This window comes from Grus americana, chromosome 3, assembly GCF_028858705.1.
Source record: "Grus americana isolate bGruAme1 chromosome 3, bGruAme1.mat, whole genome shotgun sequence".
Lineage (NCBI taxonomy): Eukaryota > Metazoa > Chordata > Aves > Gruiformes > Gruidae > Grus > Grus americana.
Genome location: NC_072854.1, coordinates 102,869,540 through 102,895,861, shown reverse-complemented (window position 1 = coordinate 102,895,861; position 26,322 = coordinate 102,869,540). Strand labels below are relative to the sequence as shown.

Below are 26,322 nucleotides of genomic sequence, written 5' to 3'. Positions count from 1 at the left end.
CTATTAGAGGAAAGACTATGGATATCTTTCACCATCTCGGTTCACCGTCAAATGGATTTTCCGTTGCTTGGAATTGGTATTAGGCTCTGCGTTGGCAGAGGCTAATGTAGTTGCAGGGTGAATTTATCTTAGTAACTAATCCTTGCCACCTCCCTGTGAGGTGATTTGCTAAGTATCTGACAGATGGGGAAGCACGGGAGGCAGAGATGGTTTCAGAGCTGGGATTAGAGCGCTGATGTCCCAGGCTTCTGGTCCCATGCTCTGCACAACCGTGAGGCCAGCCTTTCCTTCCCATCTCCTGTTTCTCTCTTGGGACAAATTCCTATTGAACGTTACTAATTAAAGACTTCAGGGGAATAATCTTGTTGTCCTAGTCAGAAGTGAAATTCATCTTTTATTTCTGTGGTATTGTATGCAATTTAATGGTAATGGTCGGGAGACCTTAAATAACCACATCAAACAGCCGATTCGGTGCCAGCCTTCTTATTTAGCTTAGTCTAAACCGACACCAAACTTTGCGACATTCCTCTCCTCCCACAGTGGAGAGCCGCTGGGATTTTTTTTTTTTATACCACACATGGTTTCCCTCCTACATTTTCCTCCCATGTCAGATATTCATACCCCCTTTAATAACCAGCAGGGGGATCATTACATTGAGCTACTGCCAAATGCATAATGACTGCTGCCTTTGCCTTACACAGTCACTGCACTACTGATATCCAATTCAGCATTGTAAAGTGCTTAGGGCTACCTTGGGGATGTGCTATATTAAACCCAACTATTCTAAATCCTATTTAATACAAAGAGATTGGTGGTGGGGGAGGGGGGAGGGAGATTTAAAATTGTTGTTAGTCACCTCTTTTCAACAAGTAAAAATACCTGGCCATTTAGGGCCCGATTCTGTCACTCCTAAGTCATAAATAGCCCCACTGATTTTAGTAGGGGTGCATGGAGGTGAGCGCTCTGCTTACCACTGGGGGAGGCAGAATCGGGTCCCATAGAAGCTGCAGCTGAGAGGGTAAGTTTGCAAGGAGCTGATGGGGGCGAGTGCACCCACTTCTGAATTCCACTTACAAATGTTTTGGAGCGAAAACAAGAAAGCGGAAACATGCTTCATATCTGACTAAAAATAAAGGTACTTTTAAACTTGTAAAAGACAACATTTTTATTTGAATGATATGACAGAGCTGCCACAGGAGTGTTACCTGCTATAAAGCAAGCTTAAGAATTATTACCTTTATTAGACCAGTGACACTGAGCTTTAGCCATACATTTCTAACTTCTGTCCCTCTACAGAGACAATTTTCTTTTCTTAAATAAACTGTCATGCTAGTGTTAATATATTGTTGGCTCCCTCATACTCTGAGAATACTGCTGATATAAAACATGTATATGTTAGATTGGTAATAGTATCTTTAGTGTAGCTGACTAGAACAAATGTGTTTCCCTCATGGCTGTGCTAATGTGATAAAGGAAAATTGGCTGTTCATCAGCTTTTGGCTGGGTAAAGACAGTAGAGATGGAACCACATTCTTTTTTATGCATTAATACCACTGAGAACTTTTCACTAGTTATATTTCATGTGCGGGCATGTTGTGCAAAGATGTTGTAAAACATGAGATAATGCTACAAATAACAAAGTAGAAAAGCCTGTATCTTTTATGATGATAACAGTCAAACACCAAATGACAGTAACAGGCTGTAAAAAATGTGATGCAGGAAAAAAAATGCGATGTAACCACAGTATACACATATACTTAGGCTCTTGCAAATAGGGGATCAGATGTTTAGAGGGCTTTGAATTAAAATTAAATAAAAAACTGTTGTATTTAGGTCATTGATGTGTCAACACAAAGGATAATTTAAAATGGAGAGATGTGTTTTGAGTGGCGAAACTCATATGCAATAACTTTTTGAACAAATCTTAAGCCTTAGTAATTATGATAATAGCCTTCAAATTTCCATCAGTGGAAGGGCAATAAATATTGCTGTCTAAATTTAGGAAATATTGACTGAATCTGGAAATGGCAACAGAGCTCAGTATGCATCTGTGTGTTTGAAAGTGCAGTTTAAGGAGAAAAAAATCATCTGTACAATTTTGTGTGAAGCCTGAATAAAAAAAAATCCAAACAAAAATCTGCATCTCATTTCATATTTTCTTTCTTAAAATACTGATAGACTCATGTTGCCTGAGGCACTGATGCTGAAATTTGAGCTCAGATTTATAGATAATTGTGTCTGTTTATCTTGGTCTGAAATTTGAAAGACTTTATTGGTGGAATAACATTGTGAGTGCTTATATTGTGGTTTTCAAATTGATATTTTTTCAGGTTCTGGCTTTCCCTCTTTGCAACAAACTATTCTGGCTTGTAAACCTTTTGTTTGTCCTCACATAAATATTATTCTTATGGAAGCAATTATTCCAGGTTTGTTTTGATTAGCATGGGTATCAAGACAGGCTAAAGCACTCTAGTTTTATTTGGCCTCTGTAGACAGGATTCACAAGGCGTCCATATCTGCACAGTGGAAATAGCACTCTGTAAATTGGCAACAACAAAACAATGTTTCAAAATCTGAAGGCTATGAAGCTCTCATGTGAAATAAGCCTTATGCAAGCTAAATATTGCTAAAATTCAAGTAATTTCAGTCTTGCAAATAAATTACTTTCTGAAATAAATGAGATTAAGTTTGTTCAGTAAGCAATTCAACAGTGTTCAAAAGTTTTGAATAAATTGAACTTAATTTCTATCATTAACTTCATTAATGGGAAACTGACTGTAGCCACAATGCCTCTAGTTTTCATTTTGTATATGTCTGTAATTTTTAAATGAGTATTGAATTTCATAATATGGAAGGTTGTCAGGCAATCCCATATCATTAAAGTTTTTTCCTAATTTTATGTAACCTAAACATGAGAATTCTTAATACAAAAAAGTACTTTGTTAAAAGCTCAGCATCTTGTGACTTTGTGGAGCTGGGAGAATGCCATAAAGTATTTCTATGAACGTTAGCTCAAATTTAAAATGAATTGGCAGGGAAGGGAAGGCTTGCAGAAAACGGTACCCTGGGGTGCTGGCTGAGTGCATATTCCTAGCCAAGGGTTCCCTTGATGTAAGGGAATTACCCACTGGGTGTAAAGCAGATGTAGCCAGTTCCTCTACCGTTCCTTTCAGCCCTTGTAGAAACAAACATGCTGGGGTTAGGAAGGCATTTTGGAGGGGTGTTAGAGGCCTGGTTGAAATGTGCTGCATTTGGTTACCCTGAGTATGGTAGATAGCCCCTTCAGGCCTGTATGAGCTGATGTGTATGAGAAGAGCTCTGACAGCTATAACGTGCCCATGGCCTGAAGTGGTGAAGTAGCTGTAACCAGCCTTGTACCTTGTGAAACAGACCCTTCTCCTTTTCCTCTCTTCCCCCTCCCCACCAGATCACTGTACCGTAGATTCTTCTTTGATTTAACCACTGTAGAAATGTTATACTCTGTGCATCTGAGTGATGATCTTAACTGGATTACTAATGGATGGAAAAGAGGTATCTGCTCTCAGTAGGCGCTGAAAATAAAGATACACAGCAAGTAGGTCAAAGTAATGTTAGTGGTTAATCAGTGATAGACACAACATATAGAGAATTTAGTGATTGCATAATGAAGTGTGTGTTTGTCTGTTTGCGTTGATGCTATAGGTGCATCACAGCAGAATTAATTTCTTCTTGAATGGCTGGGAAGATGACAACACACCTTTTGATTCAAGGATTCTTGTGGGAACAGTTGCAGATGCTGACGGTACACTGCGAATTGGACAAAGTTTCACAGGTAAATCTTGTAGTATTTTACTGGAATGCACTGGAATATTGAAAATAACATGTGCACCATGTGGTTAAAAAACCGTGTGTGAGTCATTTTAAGTTATCTATATGCTGCAAAGTAATTTCCTGCAGGAGAAAATTCCTATTGTACAATTAACTTTCATAAAAGATTGGCTGAAAGATAGAAGTTTTGTAGGTTTATAACTTACTCTGTGTTACTGCATGTAGGTAGGTTCTCCTGCATTCTCCAAAATGTAGGTCTGTAAAGTGACACATTCTGTTAATTTATAGTCATAGTTTTTCTGAATAAATATATGAAACTATTTCAGAATGGGATTGTGCATGGCCACTAGACTACACTCCTCTCCAGAGTCAGGAATAGAGCTGAAGATTTCTGGCTGTTCATATTCTTCAGTTCTGTCAACACTCAAGTAAACCACTAGCTGAATGAGAATCCCTCAGCCTCTAGTAATGCCTGTTAGTGTTACTTTTCATCTACATCTAGAATTTTATATGATACTACAGCATGACATGATTATTGCAGAACAGCTGGGGGATGTTTTGTTGCTTTCCACAAATTATTGGCTCTGCAGATGTAAGAACACTGACTACTGCTCTTCAGGAACATGCAGAATTTGAAGCTAACTCCTAAATATAACTATATGTCACTTAAACAACTTTACTGTGCTCTTGGGCAAGAAAGTAGTTCTGTGCCCTGTTTCTTAAAGCTTGTATTTGGAAATGTGTTTTGTTGTGGTTTTGATTCTGAATACTTGATAATTAATAAATATATAAAAGAAAAGAATATTTTTAAATGCTTTTTATCTTTATTGCATAAATTGATAGGTGCAGTTGTACCTACTGTATCTCTTCTCTAATTAGAGGTGGCACATGGTCTGGCTCATTACTTCTGTCTAATGAGCCGATCCTTGTGCCACCTCTCTAATCAGAAAAGAGATAGGTACAAAATGTTCTTATAAAGTTGTTATAAATCATTCTTTTTTTATCAAAAAAATTAAGTCACTGCCCTCTATAGTTTTGTCCAGGTCCAAGATGGTTTCATTCAGGAGGGGTAATTGTGCAAGAGAGATCTCTGAGTACTGAATTAAAGGTGCTCTCATGCAGTGCAAAGCTGCCTTCTGCTCCATAAATTACTTACTTATAGTATATTTTCTTAGGTTTAGAGCAATTTGTTGGAAGAATGCAAGATTTTCGATTTTACCCAGTGGCACTTACAAACAGGTAAAGAACCTTTATTTTGGTAAAAAAAAATAGGAGTGTGGTGAGAAGAAAGATTAGATAACTATGTTTATTTCCCAAAATATAGTGCTTTTCTGTTGTCTCCTTTAGATGATTGCTTATGATGTGGTTTACTGAACCTCACTTCAAAGATGACTTTTAATCTAAAAAATCTTGAGTTAAAATAAATTCAACAACTTAATAGTTTTGCTGTTGAACTATTGCTTAAATATAGGTAGTATAACGTAGTAGTATATGTAGCACATATGTAGTGAAACTCAACACTCGCTAATAAACATGCTTTCCTTGTTATTTTTTGTCCCGGTTACAACCTGACCCTAGTGTTCTTGTGGAGAGTAGATCCAGTTGCTAGATTTCAATGCTTATAAACTATCTAGGTGTTATCGGCTCATGATTCTGACATAATAGTACGTGCTGATAAGCTTATTCCTGCTGGATGAGACTTGCCAAGCTTTCTCAGAGCTCCGTGTAAACTGCAGGGCGAGGAAGGGAGCACAGCGGGCCAGTCCAGTTGAGACCACTTTTAATACTAGTGATCCAAGTGAAGAGGACAGGCACTCCAACTGATCAGCACACTGGCTTTGTGGCTGCGAGCTTGGCTCCTGTGCATAGCAGTTCCTGGTTTCAGCTTCCCCATGGTATCGGATGTCCATGCCGGGTATTCTTGAGACTCGCCCCACCCCACACACGCACCCCTACCCTGAGGTGCTATTGTCTTAACTGTTCATTGCTTTCTATATTAGATTGTTACCATAAGCTGCCAATGACTTTGCTAGCTTGGCCCACATAGCCCTGGGCAATTGCTTTGACTTCCTCCATCCCTGAGGCCAAATTACGGTTGCCACTGCAATTTCTGTTGCCCTCCAGCCTCCCTTCCTAGCACATTACAAAGAAATGTTACCTTTGTTATCCAGCTCATGCTGGATTAATCTAGTCAATTCAAGCTGGCCAGAAGTAGTCAGGTCCTATTTGTCTGCGTGGTGCTTCTGGGTAGGCTACACGCGATGACACTCGTGACTGCAGACCTTAAGGCTACTTAATGATAGTCTTTCAATAAGATGTAGAGCAGTTTCCTAGGAGCTCGGCTGTCTGCAGGACATCACAATGAGCAGAGCTCCTATGAATTTAAAGTATTAATATGAATCTGAATTCCAACTTATATGAAAATCATGTTGGTTGTATTCTTTCAGAGCAATGCTTGTCAAATCTTTTGAACTACAATTTAAGTCAGTGAAATGAATAAAGTTTAAAAATTGAAAGATAAGGTATTTTGCAAAGTGTTGTGACCTAATGATGTCTTTGTAGATGTAGTTTTATATCCACAAATAACTTAGTGCAAAATGTTTATCTAGGATAAACTGCGAAGGAAAGTCTTGCCTGCATGTCAGTCAATTTAAGTCTATGGCTATAAAAGGTCCTGTAACTTTGGGTTCTGTGCAATTTGTAGTGGTAGCTACCAAGTATTTATTTGCTTAATAAGTATACGAAAATCCTGTTCTTACTGATAAAGTAGGAAAATGGGAAAAATAAGAGTTTTTTAATTTAAAAATTCAGTATCTTCTAGGCTCACAAAATCCTTCTTTTAGACCAGAGATAAGCAGATAAAGGTTTAGGTAACCTGCCCATGTTGTTCATATATCTATCTGCTTGCCTACCTACCTACCTATGTGTTTCAGTTGCTGATGTCAGAGGAAACTAAAGTGACTCAGTGGCTTTGACATGGGGTGTAAGAAGCAACCAGAGTGATTACAGACTGGGGCAACTAAAAAAAGTGGACATTTGTATTAGTTAAAATTGAAAATATTTCTATCCAGGTTTTCTAAGGTGCAATGAGATATTGCTCAAGCTGGTCTTTTTGGAGGATTTGAGTGCAAACATTCAACTCATCTGCGGTTGCGGGCAATATGCCCGTGCTATGGTATGCTTAAGAACGGCGTCCAGATCACTGGAGTCAGACATGATGCCGTAATAAAATGTTAAGAGTTTTAGTCCTTGCACCTAGGGCTGGATTCATCCCACCTAGCTTTAGACGTCCCAACAAGGAGATCATTTTCCTTGGCTCCATACATATCTGTGAAGCAATGAAAGCAACTCCAGAGTGCTTCTTCACAGATGCCTTCTGAAGGTGCCTGCTGCTTACCATTAATTATGTAGGACCCTGGCCTGGTTCCTGCCTGATTGGCCCATTTATATGAGATGAAACCAGGCTTTTAGGGCTTCTATTATAATCTAAGCTGAATTTTGTTTAATCTATGAGCCTAGAGGCACAAAGTGGCACTTGTCTTTTTTTATCATGTATGTAATTACTTTTTTATATGCTGTGACAGAGACATTTTGGAAGTATTCTCTGGAAAATTTCCTCATCTGCATACCCAATCTGAGTGCCGCTGTCCTGGAAGTCATCCCCGCGTTCACCCATTGATACAGAGGTACTGCATCCCTAATGGTGCAGATGATACCACTAACGATAGAGTGCTAAGGTTGGATGCAGAAGCCCATCCTCTGTATTACATCAATGATGATGACATTGGGACCACCTGGATTTCATCTGTGTTTGCTAATACTGCAGGTCTGGATCATGGTGTTTCCATCACAATAGATTTACAAAATGGACAGTATCAGGTAATGAGAAGATGACATTTGCTATTTATTAAAGCAAAACTAGGAGAATTTTGTAGACATTTCATTACAATTTTGAGGAAATTTAAACCTTATGCTTTAAGATGTTATCCTTAGAGGACCAGGAAGAAAACTACTTTTATCAGCATGAAACAATGTGAAAGGCAACAGAATGCATTATGATTCTTGTCATTCTCTCTTGATGTGCCTTGGCTGTTGTAACAAGCAGTAATCTAGAATAGACGTGTCAGAGTGGATATCCTGTGTGAAGATGCCAGTATTTAGAAATTGGTTGTTCTCTTTTAACTCCACTTTTGTAAATTTCAACTTTAATTTCCATTAAGACTTGAGGTGCTTGTTTTATACTTTCTGGTAGAAAGCGGACTGCAGTCAAATAGAATTTAACATGTCTGTGGCACACAGACATATAAGAGGGGATTTCTGTTTTGTAGATGTTCTGGAGATGGTAGTTTAGCCTCCTGAGCAATATGGAAGGAGAATTTGATAAGCAGATAAGGTTCCTGAAGAGGCCAGATTGCACGTAACGCTTCACTATGCTGTTGAAGAGCATCAGGATGTCTTGGACGAAGGGACATATCAGTAGTGGGGCTGCATTCACAATAGGGCCTCTACCAAATTTCTGTGTATTCTTTCTAGCTTATCTTTTTTCTTTTTTTGTCATTAATGGTGATGAGGAAAAGAATATGATGACAAGTTTTGGTTAAATAATTAGGAATTAGTCCTTTAGTTAAAAGCAAGTTCAAATGCTTGCAAAGTTCTAAGACTTGGCTTATTTGACACGCACATTTTTGTATAAGCAGTATGCTGGTGGAAGTGCTTTTTCACACAACATGGGGTATTTGATGACATTCCAAGCTAAAAAAAAGGGAGATTCCTAAAAAAATAAAATAAAATAAAAAAAATTATCTGTTATCAAACAAAACAACTCATCAAATATTTGTCAACACAAACATATGCCCTTCATTTTTGCCAAAATAATATTACTGTAAGATATCATGGACTTTAGTGCATTTTCAAATGGTCTCCAAGAAAAAGTGGAGTTCTGATGCAACCGTTCAGTTGTTGTGTAATAATGTCTGAGAGATCAAAGAGCTTGTTTAACAAAAAAGGTTATCTTTGGTTTTAATTGGGAATACGTGGACTGAAATACTGGTTCTTTTTCTGTCTGTGAGTGGTAAAGCAGACTATATTGTCTCATTGAAAAAAGAAGTTTATATTCTCATTGTTTTACAACTTAGCCATTAATATCACTTTATAAATTTGTTATCTCCTTGTAGGTATTCTACATTATACTGCAGTTCTTTAGTCCACACCCTGAAGCAATAAGAATTGAAAGGAAAAAAAGAGATGATCTAAACTGGGAAGACTGGCAGTATTTTGCTAAAAATTGCAGTATTTTTGGAATGGATAACAATGGATCTCTGGAAAAACCAGACTCTGTCAACTGTCTCCAGCTTCCTAGGTATGAGTGGGTATTATCTGCATAATACAGATGCCTTGAGCAGGTAACATCCTGACATAATTCATTTCTATGTCCCAGTGAGATAGAATCTTTTAATTTGGTATACTCATTTATTATGGGCTGCTGAGTACATAAAAGATCCCAAATCTGACCTTTTGATTGAAGATTGCCAAAAGGTCATCTGTCATTTTTATCAGATTTCAGACATTGAGGAATGTGACACAATTGATTTTTATTTTTGAGGTGGACTTACATGTTTGTGTTTTGGGGGGCTTTTGTCAGTAGAATTACAGAACATTGAGATGAATAGTAGAGGAAAGTACTGATACAACAGATTGTTTTAAACTATCTGATGAATGTGAAAGTATACCTGCTGATCTCTGAGAGTGCAACTTATTCTGAAGCTTAGAAGAGAGGCCAAACTTAAGTATAAAAGCCAATCATTCAGCCTTACTACTAATCATGCAAAACATGTAAGAAATGGGTTGAAAATTGTATCTTGAAGCTTTCTAGTCTAAGCAAGAACCAAAATAAAACTGGGGGCGGGGAAAAAGGATCGTTACCATTTAGGAACATGTTGCAAGGCTTTTTACTAGACAGCCTGTGCAAATTTAAAAATATATAATGTATACAATATACATTTCATAAATATAGTGTATAACATACATAATATATAGTTAATATATATTATAATTTTACACACGTGCATGTATGTATGTATATATTTGAATTTATACCACTACGTATATTCAAATGCACTATCTCTTGCCTGAATTCAGATGCCAGTCAGTATTAGGCTTGTTTAGTACTTGGGTGGAAATCAGTGAGAAAATACAGTACCAGGTGCTGTAGGCATTTTGCTTTTTTTTGTCGTTTCACTTTTGCTACCTTCCTAAGACTTTTCAAGTGTCAGCATCTTTGTTCTCCAGGAGTTCAGTATTCTGAGGAGAGGAGCGTAAGGTCATCTAAGTTACATCAGTTTTCAGCAAAGGACTTTGAGCTTTATTGCTGATCCTTGGAGCAGAAGGTAGAGGAGAAGGGAAATCTCTTAAGCAAGCCAAACATTTTTTGATAAGTAATCCAAATGGGGTGTAATGCCCTTTTTAGCTCAGAAATACTTATTTGTATATTTTCTAAAGAGAATCGAGGAGTTAAGTATGAACTGTTTCCAGTAATGTTATGTAAGTAGCACTATTTCTCCCCTTTGATTACATCCTAAATGATGATAGGAAGTGATAGGAATGAATGATTTTGGGTACAGCTGATGTACAGAAAGCTTTGTTTAAAAGATAAGAAATATACCCTGTAATGGTGAGTATTCTGTGTACTCAGAGGAGTTACTGTTGGAACAATGCTCCAAATTTGTTTTAGCTGTGTAGCAGAGCTCCCTGCTGAGACCTTTATAGGAGGGGAAGGTGATTTTATTGTAAAACTAGTTTCTCTCTCTCTCATACCCACATACCTGTAAGCACCAAGAAGTGTCCAAATTATCTGTCCAGGATTTAGACACCAGTGTGCTTGTATCCTGGTGGCCTAGCCAGGACTCCTTGGGTTGGCAAATGACCTTGGCTTTGAAATCCTTACCATGTCTTGAGGGTTCTTGGTTTGGTGATCATGTGCTAGTGCTGAACGGACTCTTTTGTGTCCTTTAGGAAATGAGAGTGATTAAGGTTTTTCTTTCTTTATCCTGTACCACCTCTGTAAGTTAGCAGTTGCTCACTGTCCTTTATCCCCTTATCAGAGGCTTGAATCTTTGCTTAGTCTGAATATTGCCTGACCCTGGTTTTAGGCCCCTTGTTTTTCTGGTTTCCTGAGAAGCTGTGTGTAGATGCCCTGAGATCTTGATCGTCTGCTTATCTAGGTGCCATCGGCCTTACAGTCCTTCTGCTGTTCCTTCTGGTGCTTCCATACCAAGATGGTGTTCTTCATCTGCTATTCGTACCTGTTTTAGCATTTCCGTTACAGCTCTATAACTCATGGAAGAAAAATACTTTATTTAACTTTCTGCAGAAGGGAAGAGAGGACAGTATCCCCCCAGAGAAACATACAGATCAATTCCACTGAGATTTTTGTGAATCATTGACCTGGATAGGGGCACGGTAAATTCAAAGATCCTTCATGAAGACAGAGCAATATAACTCAGCAGACCTAGTCTAACTATGAATCTCATCTTTCGAAAGCTCAGAGACATTTTGAAGTGATGATAATTACGTTTTTTGAATGTAGTATGTCAGGTGCCAGGTGATACTGTGGGATACCTATTTTTGATGAGCCCATGTAGGTGTGCAAATAAGCAGACATTCTTGCCTCTTGTGGAGGCAAGTTTTACTCATAGCTGAACTCTGGCTATGAGATATGATTCATCCCAATTGTGCAAACATGCAGTTTATATATACTACTTTACTCAACCTTTGCTGGAATTCTCAGGACTTTCCCCATCTTGGGCTTAAATATACAGTTTTAGTCTCAATCCTGCTGCATTCCACTAAATTCTCTTGCACTTCACTCACTGGAAGGTGGCGTGTCTTTCTAACTCTGCTCACTCATTGAATGAGATAGATAAATGAGATAATACAGTCCAGTGACTTTGGAATTCAAAATATAATTATTTCTGTATGGTTTTTACGTGTTTAGCAGGTACATAATTAACAAAAAAGGACATGTTAATTATTGTGTTAGTCATCTGAATGATTTCCTTATGTAGTCCAAGCATAGTTCATGTTTCTCAAAGACAATGTGTTAAACTTTTTGAAAACTTAGTGAAGGCGACACTGTATCAGTCACACTTCATTCATATTTTGAAGTTGCCCTTTATAGACTTTACTCTTAATTGGAAACTTAGGGTCTGAGAAGAGCATGGTAGTTTGGGGAAAACTCGACATATAGAAGACATTTCTTTTCCCATGCTTGAATTCTGGTGACTGGGAATCCACTGACATAAGAATTTTCCCCAGAAACCACAAAAAAACCCATCTATGCACAGTTAAGTGGAGACCCTCTCTGAGAAAAAAAGATATTAGGAGATAGAATCTGTAAAATGTGACAGTTTGATTTTCATTTGTCTTCCTCTCTATTTAAACAGCTTTACACCGTATTCCCGTGGTAATCTAACTTTTAGTGTTCTTACCCCGGAACCAAATCACCGACCTGGTTACAATGATTTTTACAATACTCCATCTCTCCAAGAATTTGTAAAAGCTACACAAGTGAGGATTCATCTCCATGGCCAGTATCACACTACTGAGTCTTGGGTAAATTTTAGGCATAGATACTATGGAGTTAACGAAGTTACAGTCAGCGGAAGGTAGGTGTTATGGAACTCTTCCCCTACCCATCACTGCCTCTGACTACTACAGCTGTGCAAAGTATATAATCACCTGCCTAAAATTTAATGAAGTTGTTCTGCTTTTACATTTATGAATGAGAAGGGAATTTGGTCTGAAGCAGAGCATCAAGTTTGAAATGATTGGTGTGCTGCTTTTTTAAAACGTTTGCTCACATGTTATTTTAAAATTAATTATACTTATTACACAAATCTGTCAAAAGCAGTCCTTTCTTGGAATTACCAGTGCCTCTAAGCAAAGGCTTATGATTAAAAATGTGGCTTGTGCTTTACTTCAGTAGCTCTTCCAAGTTTCATTATGGATTCCCAGATGTGGCAATTTGAAGTCTTAATGCAGAGCTCATTCTTTGTTTTAGCTGCAGTTTTCCTTTTAAAACGGGGCAGCTGTCAGTGAAAGTGTTACATTATCTGTGACTGACAACTTTATTGTATATGATAAGTGTGCCGTCTTGTGAAAGGACTAATTATGCCCTGTAAATAATATGCAAATTTGGCAATGAAATAGTTTCAAGAAGCATATGGTGCAGATTTTTGTTAATAAGTGTTATTCCTGAAATTATTTTGGTAGTTCTCGTTTTGAGAGAAAGCACCCCATTAGAGGTCATGTTTACCTTAAAATTTTCTGCACTACTAATATGTTTTGATTATTGATTGAGATGTGTTATGATAATGCTTTTACTAAAATAGCTACAATCTTGGTTACTATGTAACGGTAAAATAATTTCAGCTGTAGTTTGTAAAGCTATGCCATGCCTCCAGAGGAGCAACCCTTCAGGTAGACTGGGATGGTTATTGCCTATTAACTAATACTCTATAAAGATTTTATTTTAGTAAGAAGTTGACTTTTTAACTGAGATCAAAATGGGTTAAGCTAGAAGATTATGCTTGATATGGTTAAGAGTTCTTAAAAAACTATAGCGACACTGTGAGGCATAATATTTATGAATAATTGCCATTTATTTAATAAGATTTTACATATTAATGTTATTACTGAAATATAGTTTTCATTACATATTATATAAGGTAATAGTAGCTCTACTACATGCGGGTTTTTATTTTCTTGGAAAGCAATTGCTGATACTTAAAAATATGTTGAGTGAAATTTTTGTAGGTTGCTGCACTTAACATTCTCTTTGGTGTTTATTTGTTCTTAATAAAGAACCAGACTGTGTAATACACAGAATTGTCTTTGTGAACACATTATATATATTGTTGGACAGATGCATTTCCATATTTTAATTTTTTCTTTGCCACCCATTGTTCTTTCAGGTGTAATTGCCATGGCCATGCTGATAATTGTGATGCTGCTACGGAACCGTATAGATGCCTGTGCGTCAAGGAAAGCTATACAGAAGGAAATAATGTTAGTCTCTCCTTTGCCTATCTACCTCACCTATGAACAGCCTCAGAAACTGGGATTTCAATCCTGGGAAAAAGTGTGTGTATGTGTGTTAGTGTTGCCCTAGCTTTTATAGGGAAACTTTCCAAAGCAGGATTTGTATTAAATAAGGAAAAAAACCTATCACACACACGCTCCCCCCGCCAAAAAGCCATTCTACCACAGACCATTAGGAGTGCTGTGTTCAGGGATTTGATTTCTTGCTAGAGGATTATGCCACTTTCAAACATTAGATGCAAACCTGAACTCACAGCAGATGTACTTCAGGGGGCTTTTTTTTGGGGGGGGGGGGCGGGGGCGGTGTTTGTTTGTTTTACTCTACAGTACTTTTAATCTGGTTCTATAGACTCTAGGCCCATTCAGTAGATGGAGTGTGGTAAGCACAGTCCTGGAGTTCCACTTCCAATTTAGTGTCATTTGAAAAGGAACAGTTCAAATGGTCCAAGACAGCTCTATGATGCAAACCAAAGCACAGTAAATGCAGAAAACTTGGAGATTTGCTTCAAAACTGCATACCTAATCCAAGGTAAACCACTAACATAGATTTACCTTCTGATACTTGGAACGTCTGTAGGTACTTGGGGCATCTGCAGATTGCAGTCTCTGACTTCAGCTAAGAATGAGATATTTTAATGCTGGCTTTATAATTCTTGGCCATAGGAGAACCAAAATGGGATGGTTTACTATAAGTCTTGGTCTTCTAGAGAAATATGTATAGGAGAGTTTAGAATAATGGAAAAGATTCTGTCTCTAGATTAATTATTTATCTCAAAAATCCCCCTGAAAGACCAAGAAAGAAAAATAAAAGAAGTTGAGGGTAAGAAAGAATGAGTTACATCAGAAGAATGAATCCCGCAATCCCACTGAAAGTTAGATTTCCATCACGAGTACGTGTTGTATTCCTTGCTATATTTATGCCTTTTGGAAATAGACTTTCTAAAAATTAAGAATTGGGTTATGGAATAGCAACAGCAGTAGGAAAGGGGAGACTAATCTCACATCAAAAAACTCCCAAGCAGTCAGTGCTTGCTAGAACAGAGCAAGAAGTGTTAGCCTGACTGCATTTGATATTGTGCTTATCATGTGAAAGATCTTTGTAAAATTTCATAGTGGAACTAAGTTTTCTAGTTTCTTTAAGTAGAAGTGTAGGATCTACAGTTTAAATGGGATTTCAACAGAAATTTGAAGTTTTTAGATGGGTCAAATTAGAAAAAAAATTCAAACTGACAATGTCCCTTTAATTAGAACACACATTGTGAAATGTTACTTTGTAGGGATTAATTATAAATATTTAATAATATCTGGAAGTTCACCAAGCACTCTTGCAAGACTTATGCTACCTTGTGAAAACAAACCAAATACATCATTAAAATGTATCTGCCTTATCAGATATTTTCTGTCGATGTTAATGGGTTGTTCCAATGAGTTGTCATGTTTTTGATTTGGCATATATGCATTCTAACTATAATTGAAATGCTTGAATTAACTGTATTCATTCAGAGTAGAATAAGGATGTTTAATTATTTTCCTCATTCTTTAATAACCATGTCAGTATCTACTAAATATGAAATAAAATAGAAGTAGTAATAATTTAGAATTAATATTTGCAAATATATGATTAACTACTTTTATCAAGGATTTACATGAAATCGAAACATATTGAAGGTTTTGGTTTTTTGTAAGGCAAACACTTAAAAGCAAAACCAAAATCCATTCTGGTTTTTGACTTATCATTGGCATTGATAAAACTGTCTTATAGACTTGCGCTTATGTTTCTCAGGCACCCACCCCAGCGAATTAAGCATTTTTAAATTATTATTATTATTTTGGATTTAATTAAGCATTTGATGAAGGAACTTTTCAAGTATAAACTTTTTGTAGGGGGAGGGGGCACATTTTTTGAGAAGACATTGAGCTGTCAACAAACAGTCTTTTTTAAACTTCTGTCCTGTGCTAGCAGTAAGTTGCCAACAACTGAGAGGGTATAAGAAGCTTTTTGGGTTTGGTGGTTTTTTGTTTTTTTTTTTTTATTATTTTGGACCAGAAATAAGAGATCCCTTGACAAGCTCTTAACATATGGCAGAGTATGTCCTTTTCACATTAACACTTAATACAACCAAAATTACCATCTTGAATTTATCTGGCGTGTACATCTGGATAGTTGTTGTGTAGCAAAGCAATACTAGAAACTAAAATTTTGCATAATTCATTACAAATTAAAATGTTGGTTTAGTTACTTGCATCACCATGTTATGAAATTTGACATACTAAATGGAATTTCTTTTTTCTTTTAATTTTCCTCTGAGTTCTGTTTTGATGAAGAAATATGTTGCTATTAAATTTGAGATGACAGGAAGAAAGGAATGCTTAAGAAGGACTTGCAGATGTTGATGGGCCAGATTAAGAAAGAGGAGGAAATAAATCCTCACAGAGCTTGTCTTTCATATTATGAAAAAAATGTTAAGCTTCTTCATTTACAAGTTGTTCTGCAAATGCCTTGTGTCCTGCTTTGGGAAATAGCTTTGCCTTTTACAAATGAAAACTCAGGCATCAAGAGCAGAGTCCAGATTTTGGTAACATTTATACGCAAAGACTAATTTATAGACATGAGTAATAGTAAGTTCAAAAACTTTGCATGATGCCACATGATGGAAACAGCCCATGAAAAAAGATGACAAGCAAACAAGGTCAGCCTTACTTTTCAACCTCAGAGCCTCCTTTAAATTGGTCATACAGAACTTAGAGAAGATTAATGGCAAAAATATACAGGCATAATTGTAGAAATAATAGTAGAAAATATAATTTAAAATAAAGCAAGCAACTCTGATAAATGCTTGAGATGGTATGAATGGAAGTGAGAGTGACTGAATACAGTAAAGGCTTCAAGTCTTCAGAATTTTTGTACAAGTAATTAATGGCCTTAAACATCTGCAGTCTGAAAACTGGATATGGCATTGTTGATTTACCAAGAATTGGATAAATAAGGCTTTTTATGTTGTTACAGAAGAATCTATCTAAATCTTAGTTAAAGGTCAATCTGTATCATCATGTCAGATGTTGGAATTAATGATACATAGTACCTGAGGAGCTGTAAATATTAACTATAGTAAGTGGTCACTCAATAACAAATATTTCTAGCTTGCAGAAGCAAGCAAGCTAGCAAAAAATGCACTTTTTTGGTAAGCTCTGTGCCATAATCTGTGTATTCAGAGGATAAGCCTGGGAGGAAGCTGGATATATAAGAATAAAAAGAGAGGAAATCGAGCTGACAGGTGGTTGACTGGAGTTTTAGGAAGCAGCAAGCAGAAGGGCATCTAGTCCAGTAGTCTTAACTGCCTGAAAATTCTAGATAACTTTTGTCATGCCTGTGGAAGTTATGGGTTTGTCCATGAATCTATCCCTGGAAAACTGGTGTAATTTCACAGTTCAAAGACCCAGGCTTCTAAAACAATTTGTGGACGAGCATTGCTGAAATACTGAAAGAACTTGTTGCAGTCTCAGATCCCTCATGATTTGTTGCACAGGTGATGATATACTGAAGGAATTGTGAAGTGGTCATTATCGCTTACACATTTTGATCTGATGTTTGTAAGTTTTACTTGAGGTAGGCAGATGGCAACTAGCATTATGGTTGTCACTGTTACCTCTCAGAAATTAAGAAGGCTGTCCGATCTGAAAACGATTTTCAGGGGCTTATCCACTGTGCAGAATATTTATTTCATTTAATGTGAAAGAAAATGGAGACACAACTGGGGTGGTGCTTCACTGTTGTTGGAAGTAGCTGTTGTAAATCATAGTTCTGCATATATTTATCGAATTTATATGATTTTTCATATATTCCATATAAGTACCCAAGTGATTAGCCAATCTGTTTTTTTCTTCTTTTACCCCACTAAAACTATTATTTAAAAAAAAAATAAAATCCCATGCAGTAGCTTCCTCAGAAGAGTGAAATTAACCCTTGAATACCTAGTAACTGTGGCTACGGCACACTCTAATGTTACAAGAGAATGAAATTCAAAGGCTTATTCCAAATAAACAAGGTAGAAAGAGGGGGAAAATAAACACAAGAACTTTTACAATTTAACAGCATGAGCAAGTCAGAGCTTTGGCAAAACAGAACATGGCAAACTCATCAGCTGCAAAACATACCTTCTCCCTCTCTTTTATTTTACAGAAGTTCTACAGGGTTGGAGTCTAAATGAGAGTTAGATGGAGTGGATGCCTGATTTGAATAGCATTGAATCAAATAGCTTTGATTTTTAATCCTGGAGAATTTAAGTGTGAATTAATTTACTGGGCAGCCTGATTGTCAGAATTAGTATGGTTGCATATGCCTTGATTTTGTAGGACTTAGTGTGGCTTCAAAAACTTAACCAAAAAAAGCATAAATGAATGAGGAGTTGAGTAGAAATATATCTTATGCTGCCTGACAACATCTGTGCCAGTGTTTGAGATCTCAGTTGTGTCCCATTATTGGACTCTGGCATTCAGCATGGTAGATATGATGTTCTATGCCAGTCAGGTTCTTTGTCAGTCACTTCACCATTGCAAAGCAGCAGTAGTATCTTTTCTTAGAATGCTCTTTGGCATACAGTATTTGTAAACCATCTGTTACGGCTGCACTTATTTTCTAAAATTATGCTGCATCCTTTTAAGGTACATGGAGTGTTACGATGGAACCTCATAAGATGCCCTTCATTTCTATTCTGTCTTAGTCACTTGGAGTCACTTAAAATGTTCTAGCTTCTTTTCTTTTCTTTTTTTCTCCAATAAAACCTGACTTTTGAATTTAAAAGCTCTTTGATCTTTGGGGAGTTCACAAGACTGATATGGTTCAAAGATCTGCTAGCATGTGGTCTTGATAGACAGTCAAATGCTGTAGTGAGGGTGCTGAGGAAAAGCCACAGGGAAATTAAGACGACTGTCTTCAGAGCAGTGCTAAACTACACTGGAATAGGTATTGCCTAGAAGACATATTTATTTGGCTAATGAAACTAAATGGAATGAAAGCATAGTGTCCATTTAGGTACAGACTGGGATCTTGTAAGAAGGAAAAAATAGTATGTGACTAACTATCCTATTATTGTCAACACCTACAGGGCAGCACATGGTTGGGTGATACACATAATGGAGTTTTTCAAAGACACGACAGCATTTCAAAATGCCTGACAAAGAGACATTCTAATCTTGATATCACTTCAGCAGATTTTTAAATCTGTGTACTGTTAATAACATATGTATATTATAGAAGCATAATATAAGGATTATAGGTGTGTATGTACACTGGTTATTGCAACTGAACTTTGACAAGTGTGAGATGGGAACTTCTACATAGGTTAGGAAAAGAAAAAAGGAATAAATTCTACATAACATGACAGAAAAAAATAAAAAAGAAAAATACCACCCAGAGGCAAGCAGCAGGATTTTTTTAAAAGTGTTGGAGTAGAATGTTCTAGCTGATCATAGAATCATAGAATGGTTTGGGTTGGAAGGGACGTTAAAGATCATCTAGTTCCAACCCCACTTATTGCAGGTCTTAAAGCATTGTTACCATAGCATTCTGAAGTACTTCTCTGGATATTTGTTGACTGTTTCTTCAGAGGCACTGTCCTCAGCATTCTTAGTGGGTAATAAGGAAGTTGATACATAAAGGCTTAGGCTGAAGTCACTGGTGATCTTTCCATAAGTGTGGTGGATTCAGGAATTTTGAGAAGGTAAGTTTTTAATAATAATAATAAAAATATTCCTGAATTCATTATTGGAAATAAATTTTTATTTGTAATTTAAACTAATGAATTGGGCCAAGACGAGCTAGGTATTTTGATCATCTGGATCCATGTAACGTTTATTCAGAAAACTGTTTTCAAAGAAAGTTCGCATACTATATATCAAGATGATATATATATAAATATATATATATCTCAAGCCATATATTTAACATGTTTTCTGAAGGGCCTAGATGTAACTGAGAATAAGGACATTTGCATGTTTATGGGTTTTACAGCTATGGAAAAAAGGCTGCTTGTGTCAAGAATTAACATTCTTTGTAAATCTATTGCTAGACCTTGTTCAGATTTGTCAAAGGTTTTTTGGGAACTTACCTACCCATTTTACACGTGGTAGCCAAGAATCGAAACCTGAATCTCTTGATACCTTTGAAAATCTCAACAGCTATGCTTTAGACAATGCAGAGTTTACATTTGGTGAATGAAGACCTGAAGATTGCCATGTGTATGTCATCAGGCTACCAAAAGTTAAAGTTAAACACAGCAGGTCTGGAAGCTAAACGCAATTCTTAACCTAATAAAGGTGTGACAAACTCAGCAGGATGAGGTGGGGATCCAGTGCACTTTTTTAACGCGTACAGGTCTGACAAGTTCTAGAACAGCAATTGTTTCACCGTCACTGGCAACTTTTGAATGACTACCTTTCTGCCAAGGCTTTAAAAAAGTTTTGTCAAAGTTTCAACAGTCACAGAACAAGAGACATGGTAGTTCAAAGAGGATCCATGCTATGTAATCAAATGCCATCTTTTTTTTCTCTTACTCCCTAGTGCTTGTTTGTCATTTACAATAGGTGCAAGCACAGGTGGGCATAAGTAACTGATCTAAGATTAAATCTGTAAAATAATGACAAATGCTCTCAGTTGCTACGTGGCTGGCCAGGCACAAATGGAAATTCAGGGCTGGCAGGTTGGTAGCTATTCCTTTACTGTTTTCCTTTCAAGGAGGATGTATTTCCGTAGACATGCTGCAAGGAGGAAGCTGCATCAGTGGGACGGTTTGGCTGGGAGCTCAGGTTTCCTTCTTGCACTTCCCAAGTTGTGTAATGCCTGAATGAATGCTTTTGTCTCATGGGGCTGGTGCTGTGTAATGCTGATTTTCCTCCAGGTAGGGACAAAGGGAGTGACTAGAGAGAGGAAAGATAGATGTGAATGAGCGAGGGATTGGAATAAGTTTGAGTTGTGTAACAGTTATAGTCAAGGTGTTCCTCTCAGTGTACTTGAACTGGGCTTATTGTTATTAGCAGTGATTCTTCTGATAAACAAAGGTCAGAGCTCAAGGTCTCAAGTGAAGCCCTGTTAATTTTCTTCCTGAAACCTCCTTTTTCCCTCATTGTGGTGACGTAGCTTTTTGTTGTTTTGTTTTGATTTTAACAGATTGCAAAAAGGTGCAGGTGGTTGTTATCTTACCTCTTACTGCTAATTTCATTTATTAAAACTAATTTTCAACAGATAAATTCTTTCATTTTCTCTCCCAAGTTGCTTTTGTTATGAGTTACCACTGTCCCACAATGCTTGGACTATCTTAATCTTTTGGGTTTTAATTCGGCTTCTCATTTTACCCACAGTTGATGCTTTCCCAGCATCAGCTGTGAGTGAAACAGTTGAGAAACTTAAATATAGTTTCCTAATGGTCAGTGTATATGTGATGTAGGGACACTGGGCCTAAATAATTATAATAGTGCTTGGAATAGTAGACATGAAGAAAGATGAGTATACTTCTGGAACTTAAGAAGGAAGTTGCCCAAATACTTTACAGAAGCAACTTATTCTGAAGCATTTAAATTCTTTCTGAAAGATGGAAATTATAATTGTAATATATTTTGTTTCCTAGATCCAGCAAGGTACCAGTATTTTGGGAATGGACTTTTAGTAATGCCAGTTAAATTTTAAAAAAAAAAAAAAATTAAAAAAAAATCTAAACAAACATCTCTCCAGTGCCAACATGTAGCATTTTTTGAGCCAATTTCATAAAAACTAGTTGTATCATTCACCATAAAGAGAATGTAATTATCTAAAATGCTATCCATTGATTAACTTTAAGAAATCTAATTTGATTTTAGTTCTTGATGAACCAGTAGGCACAATAAATTATCTCCTTTAAGTTTTGTAGTGTCTATTATGAACTGAAGATTATTCCAACTTCATATTCTTTACAAAGCTCTACTTAGAAAGTAATATTGTGAGTTTGTCCAAATAAAAAATCAGCTTCTGAGGTGCTCCTGAACTACTTAAAAAAATATTTTTACTAGTTTGGATTTAAGCTAATTAAGTACTTGAATAACATTGGCTTTTGTATCTAATAAATTTGAAAAGAATTGAAGAAAACAAGACAGCTTGTTTAGGTGTTTATTTAAACAATGTGTCTGGTATCCTAGTACTGCATTGGTGTTATATTTAAAAAATATAACTTGACAGAGTTGAATATGTGTAGAGATTTGTAGTTTTTGTTGAAAATTTCTTTCCTGAAAATTTCATGAGAGAAATGCATGTTAAGAAGTACTGATATTTCAGATATGCTGTACAACACCTATCTGGCCATAGGAGGCCTTTTGTTTCACCCACAAGGTGAAATGGTAACTGTACAAACTACAGTCACTATAAACTACAACAACAGACATTTTTAAAAATGCATCCAAATGGATGCATTAGGTGAATGTCTTCTGTGCTTCAAACACACTAGGCACCATTTTGCATCTTTAGAGGTTTAACTTAATCTGAATCTCAAGACTTAGCCTGCATTGAGTATCTAAATACTTAAAATTTTATTCTTCTGCCCACCTTCCTTGAATTCAATCTTGCTAAAGTGACTTAAAAAGATTTAAAAAAAAAGTTGGTTTTGTTATTTCCCTGTATGCTTTCTCATTTCTTGTCTAAAGCAATATTTTTAATATTTAAATAGAGGAAAACACATAGAATGAAAAATGAATATAGAGAGTATAATAGTGTTCTTGTAAAGAAATAGTATTTTCTCTTTTTTTATTTCAGTGCAATCGCTGTTTGCCATTGTACAATGACAAGCCTTTTCGTCCAGGTGACCAAGTCCATGCCTATAATTGCAAACCTTGTCGATGTTACGGCCATGCGGTGAGCTGCCACTATGACTTAGCAATGGACCCTTTTCCTCAGGAACACTACAGAGGCAGTGGTGGAGTGTGTGATAACTGTCAACACAACACAGCTGGTAAGTCACACAAAAGACAATGGACTGTTTGTTTTACAATCATTTTTTGGCTAAGTCTTGTGTTGGCTGAAATTAGTAAAGCTCAATGGCTGACGTTCCAATAAATTCTCATGTATGTGTATTTTTAAACTACTCAGAATCACAGTTGTGTCAATACTTAAGCTACAGGAAAGAAAATACTGCTAAAATTTAATCCAATCTTATATAAAAGCTTCCATGCAAAACGCATTCTAATAAATAATTAGAATGTATAGTTTCAAAGCTTTTTCCATTACATGTGCTAAAGCGTTTAAATCCAGAACATCATCTTTCTAATTGAACCAGTTTAACAGATAACATATTAAAAATACAGTCAAACTTTGCTCTAATGTCAGTTTCTTGCTGATTGAGTAAAGGTTTCTAATCTGTTTAAGTAGTATATTTGAATACTTTTTAAACAGTTCTCTTCTATTTCAGTTTTCTTGGTTTTCTTTTTTTCCTTTACTAGACAAAAGTTTCAGGTTCAACGATAATTTTTCCAAAAAATGTATAGGCATTTGCATGGCACAGCTTTTATATAAGTGTGGTGTTATATAACAGATGGAAGTTTAATGGAGTAAAACATAGTTTGTAACAGGTTCATTGTTTCATATGCTCTGGATCACTAAATTGGCAGGTAGAGATGAAAGGTGCATTAAAATGGACGTCCTGAAAATTATAGAATTCTCTCAAAGGAATAGAGTCTTTAATTTTGAATTATACAGCTAATTTTAATGAATTGGAAGCCATAATGCATAACCTTTCTTTCATGCAGGAAGGAACTGTGAGCTGTGCAAGGATTTCCATTACAGACAAGCAGGTGCAGATCTTTCAGCCATTGATGTTTGCAAACCCTGTGACTGTTATGCAACAGGCACCAAAAACAAGAGCCTCCTGTGTGATAATGTAAGTAGCCCCAATACAGAAAAATGACAAAACATTTTAATCAGCTGGGTAGATGGCAGTAAGATTTTACAAAGTGTATTTAGATGGTAGCTACTTTATAAAAAATGCTTAAGTTCAGCCTTTTCAAAATGATAATTGATTTGCATCAGAGACTGAAAACCACAACAACACAGAAAGCAATTTGAGACGTACTATTGAAGAGTTCTTCATCTAGATCAGCAACAGGCATAAAAGATGCTGTATGAATTTTCAAAAGTGAATAGTAGTTTTGGGATATTAACAGGCGCTCTGTGCACTCAGTAACGTTAAAACATCCAGGTTTTGAGTGTTTTTGAAGGTCTTGATAGTGTCTTTGAATTACTAATAGATTTTGAAAATTCAGGCAATAAGCTGAGCTTGAAATTGAACTAAAATTAAGCTAGTTTTCCCTGTAATAAGACAAAGATTGATCTCCTTTGTAATTTATAAAGTCCATTTTAAAAAAAGAAACCCACAAAATGATGCTGAAAAGAGATCATCATCAACTATACTTTTTAAGCCTATGGACGTTGCTGACATGCAACACACATAGTCCGATGACAAATCTAACTTTCAAAACATGCATATAAAAAAAAAAGGAGGAAAAGTTGCAGAAGTCTTGAGCATGTATTAAAAATATATTGTGGTTCATGTTCTATTCAGATATGTCCTGTTCATTGCGAAAATCCAAATTTTGTTAGGAATAGGGAAGAAATAGCTTCTTTGAAATGTATTTTAAAAACATTTTAACAGTAGAACTTTCTCTTCAGGGAATTGAGATAGAACTTCTTCAGCTTGTTGCCACATTTTCTGTCTCTTCTTTTTTCCAAACTTTTTTCATGAAACAATCTCTAGCATTTTTCATATGATGTCCCTTGTTATTGCATTTTATTTAACAGTAAGCTCTTGTGGATCCTGTTGAATTTTCATCCTTGGTACTATAGTGGTACAAATACATACCCAGTTTGACTCCACGCACCTTCACAGGACTTGTGCCCCAGTGCATATGCTCGGTGATATGCAAACTTAGCACAATGAGTTTTTTAAAATAATCTCCTGTAGTACAAATAAAAATTAATTATAATTTCCTGTCTCGAAATGAAAAAACCTTGGAAAACACAGATATCTTGTGAGGACTATTTTTTAAGGTACAGGGAAAATGAAAGCAAATGCCAATTTGCTTGTCCGTGTTTTCTGATGAAATGTTAACCTGAACCAACTTTATCTGGGATTAATAATCAGAGGAAGAGTAGTTTACAGAAATCACTTATTTCATAGTAAAATATACAAGAATGTTGAGGAAGCTTGACTATGAAAGTACGGGGAGAGAAAATGGGAAAAATGGGGGAGACTGTATTTCTTGATAAAGCATCAATTGACTGCTATAGTAGAAGCAGAGCAGGGAGAAATGATTAAGAGGCATTAAAGAATAGATTAATAAGGCTGGGGACTAAAGGCTGAAATGAATTACATGAAATAGGAAGGCATCATTGGAGGAAGTGTTTCCAAATTTGACCTGTGGAAGATGGAATTGTAAGGAATAAGGGCCCTACTCATGAAAATTAATTGTCATGTCACAATGATAATTTTCAAGGAAATATGCCAAAAATGGGGCAGAATACACTTTTACTGCATAATTTACCATTTTCTGCAGTTCATTTTTTTCTTTTCACAAAGTGCCAATTGTGTCACTAAATTCGAAGAGGTAGAGTTCCAAAATTAATCCACTGAATGGTAAATTAATCTATTGAATCACACAGAATATTTCTGATCAAATGAGGTATTATTGATGTAGATAGTTTACAGGATGGGTAGAAGAGCTTACTGCAACATGGTTACTCCCATCTCAGTTCTTTGGACTGATTATGAAAACTTTATGCCTGTTCTGTTCACCTAGTTCACTCTACCCTTGGTGAGAAATACACGTGGGCGTGTAACATTTCTCAGTTGCATAGGTTCTCAGTTCTCGTATGTCTGTAGATCATGTCCAATTACAGATCAGCGTGTAACTTAATTTGTTAGTGCAAACTAACTTATTAAAACCTTCAAAATTATAATTTTATAGCTTATAGTAATGGGTGGGATTTTAGAAGACAGGTGTAGCAGCACATCCATGAGCAATCCATTAGACCTTTTTTGCAGAGAGGGGTCTTCCCTTGAGGCTGGTGGGTACAAGAGAGAATCGCTACAGCCTGATAAAATTTGTCCACTTCTGTGCTAGTTATTGACACCTGATCGGTGTAGAAAAGATACACATTGATCACATCCTCTTTGCAAATGTTCATCACAAAATATTTCAAACAATCAAAAAGTCCAGATGAATTATTTGAGGTGCCTGAGTTTTATGAGAGTGAAAGAAGGATTGGCTGCCTTCTTCCCTTCTCTCTAACCATTCACACATGAGAAAATTCTGCCAGAATACTGCTGATGTGATCATTCTTGCTCTGTATGGAGAGCTGGAGATTAATTTCTTCTGGCCCTTATACCACAATCCTTGACTCAT

General features: G+C 36.4%; 1 protein-coding gene across 1 annotated transcript in view; it reads left to right on the top strand.

Annotated features, from left to right (window-relative positions):
- Positions 1-26,322, top strand: part of USH2A (usherin) — a 395,461-nt gene that overhangs the window by 32,352 nt on the left and 336,787 nt on the right. Inside the window, exons 3-10 of the mRNA XM_054821392.1 lie at positions 3,682-3,811; positions 4,983-5,046; positions 7,392-7,686; positions 8,982-9,166; positions 12,249-12,470; positions 13,779-13,872; positions 22,682-22,877; positions 23,671-23,801. Coding sequence (XP_054677367.1) covers positions 3,682-3,811; positions 4,983-5,046; positions 7,392-7,686; positions 8,982-9,166; positions 12,249-12,470; positions 13,779-13,872; positions 22,682-22,877; positions 23,671-23,801 — 1,317 coding nt within the window. The remainder of the gene's footprint in view (positions 1-3,681; positions 3,812-4,982; positions 5,047-7,391; positions 7,687-8,981; positions 9,167-12,248; positions 12,471-13,778; positions 13,873-22,681; positions 22,878-23,670; positions 23,802-26,322) is intronic.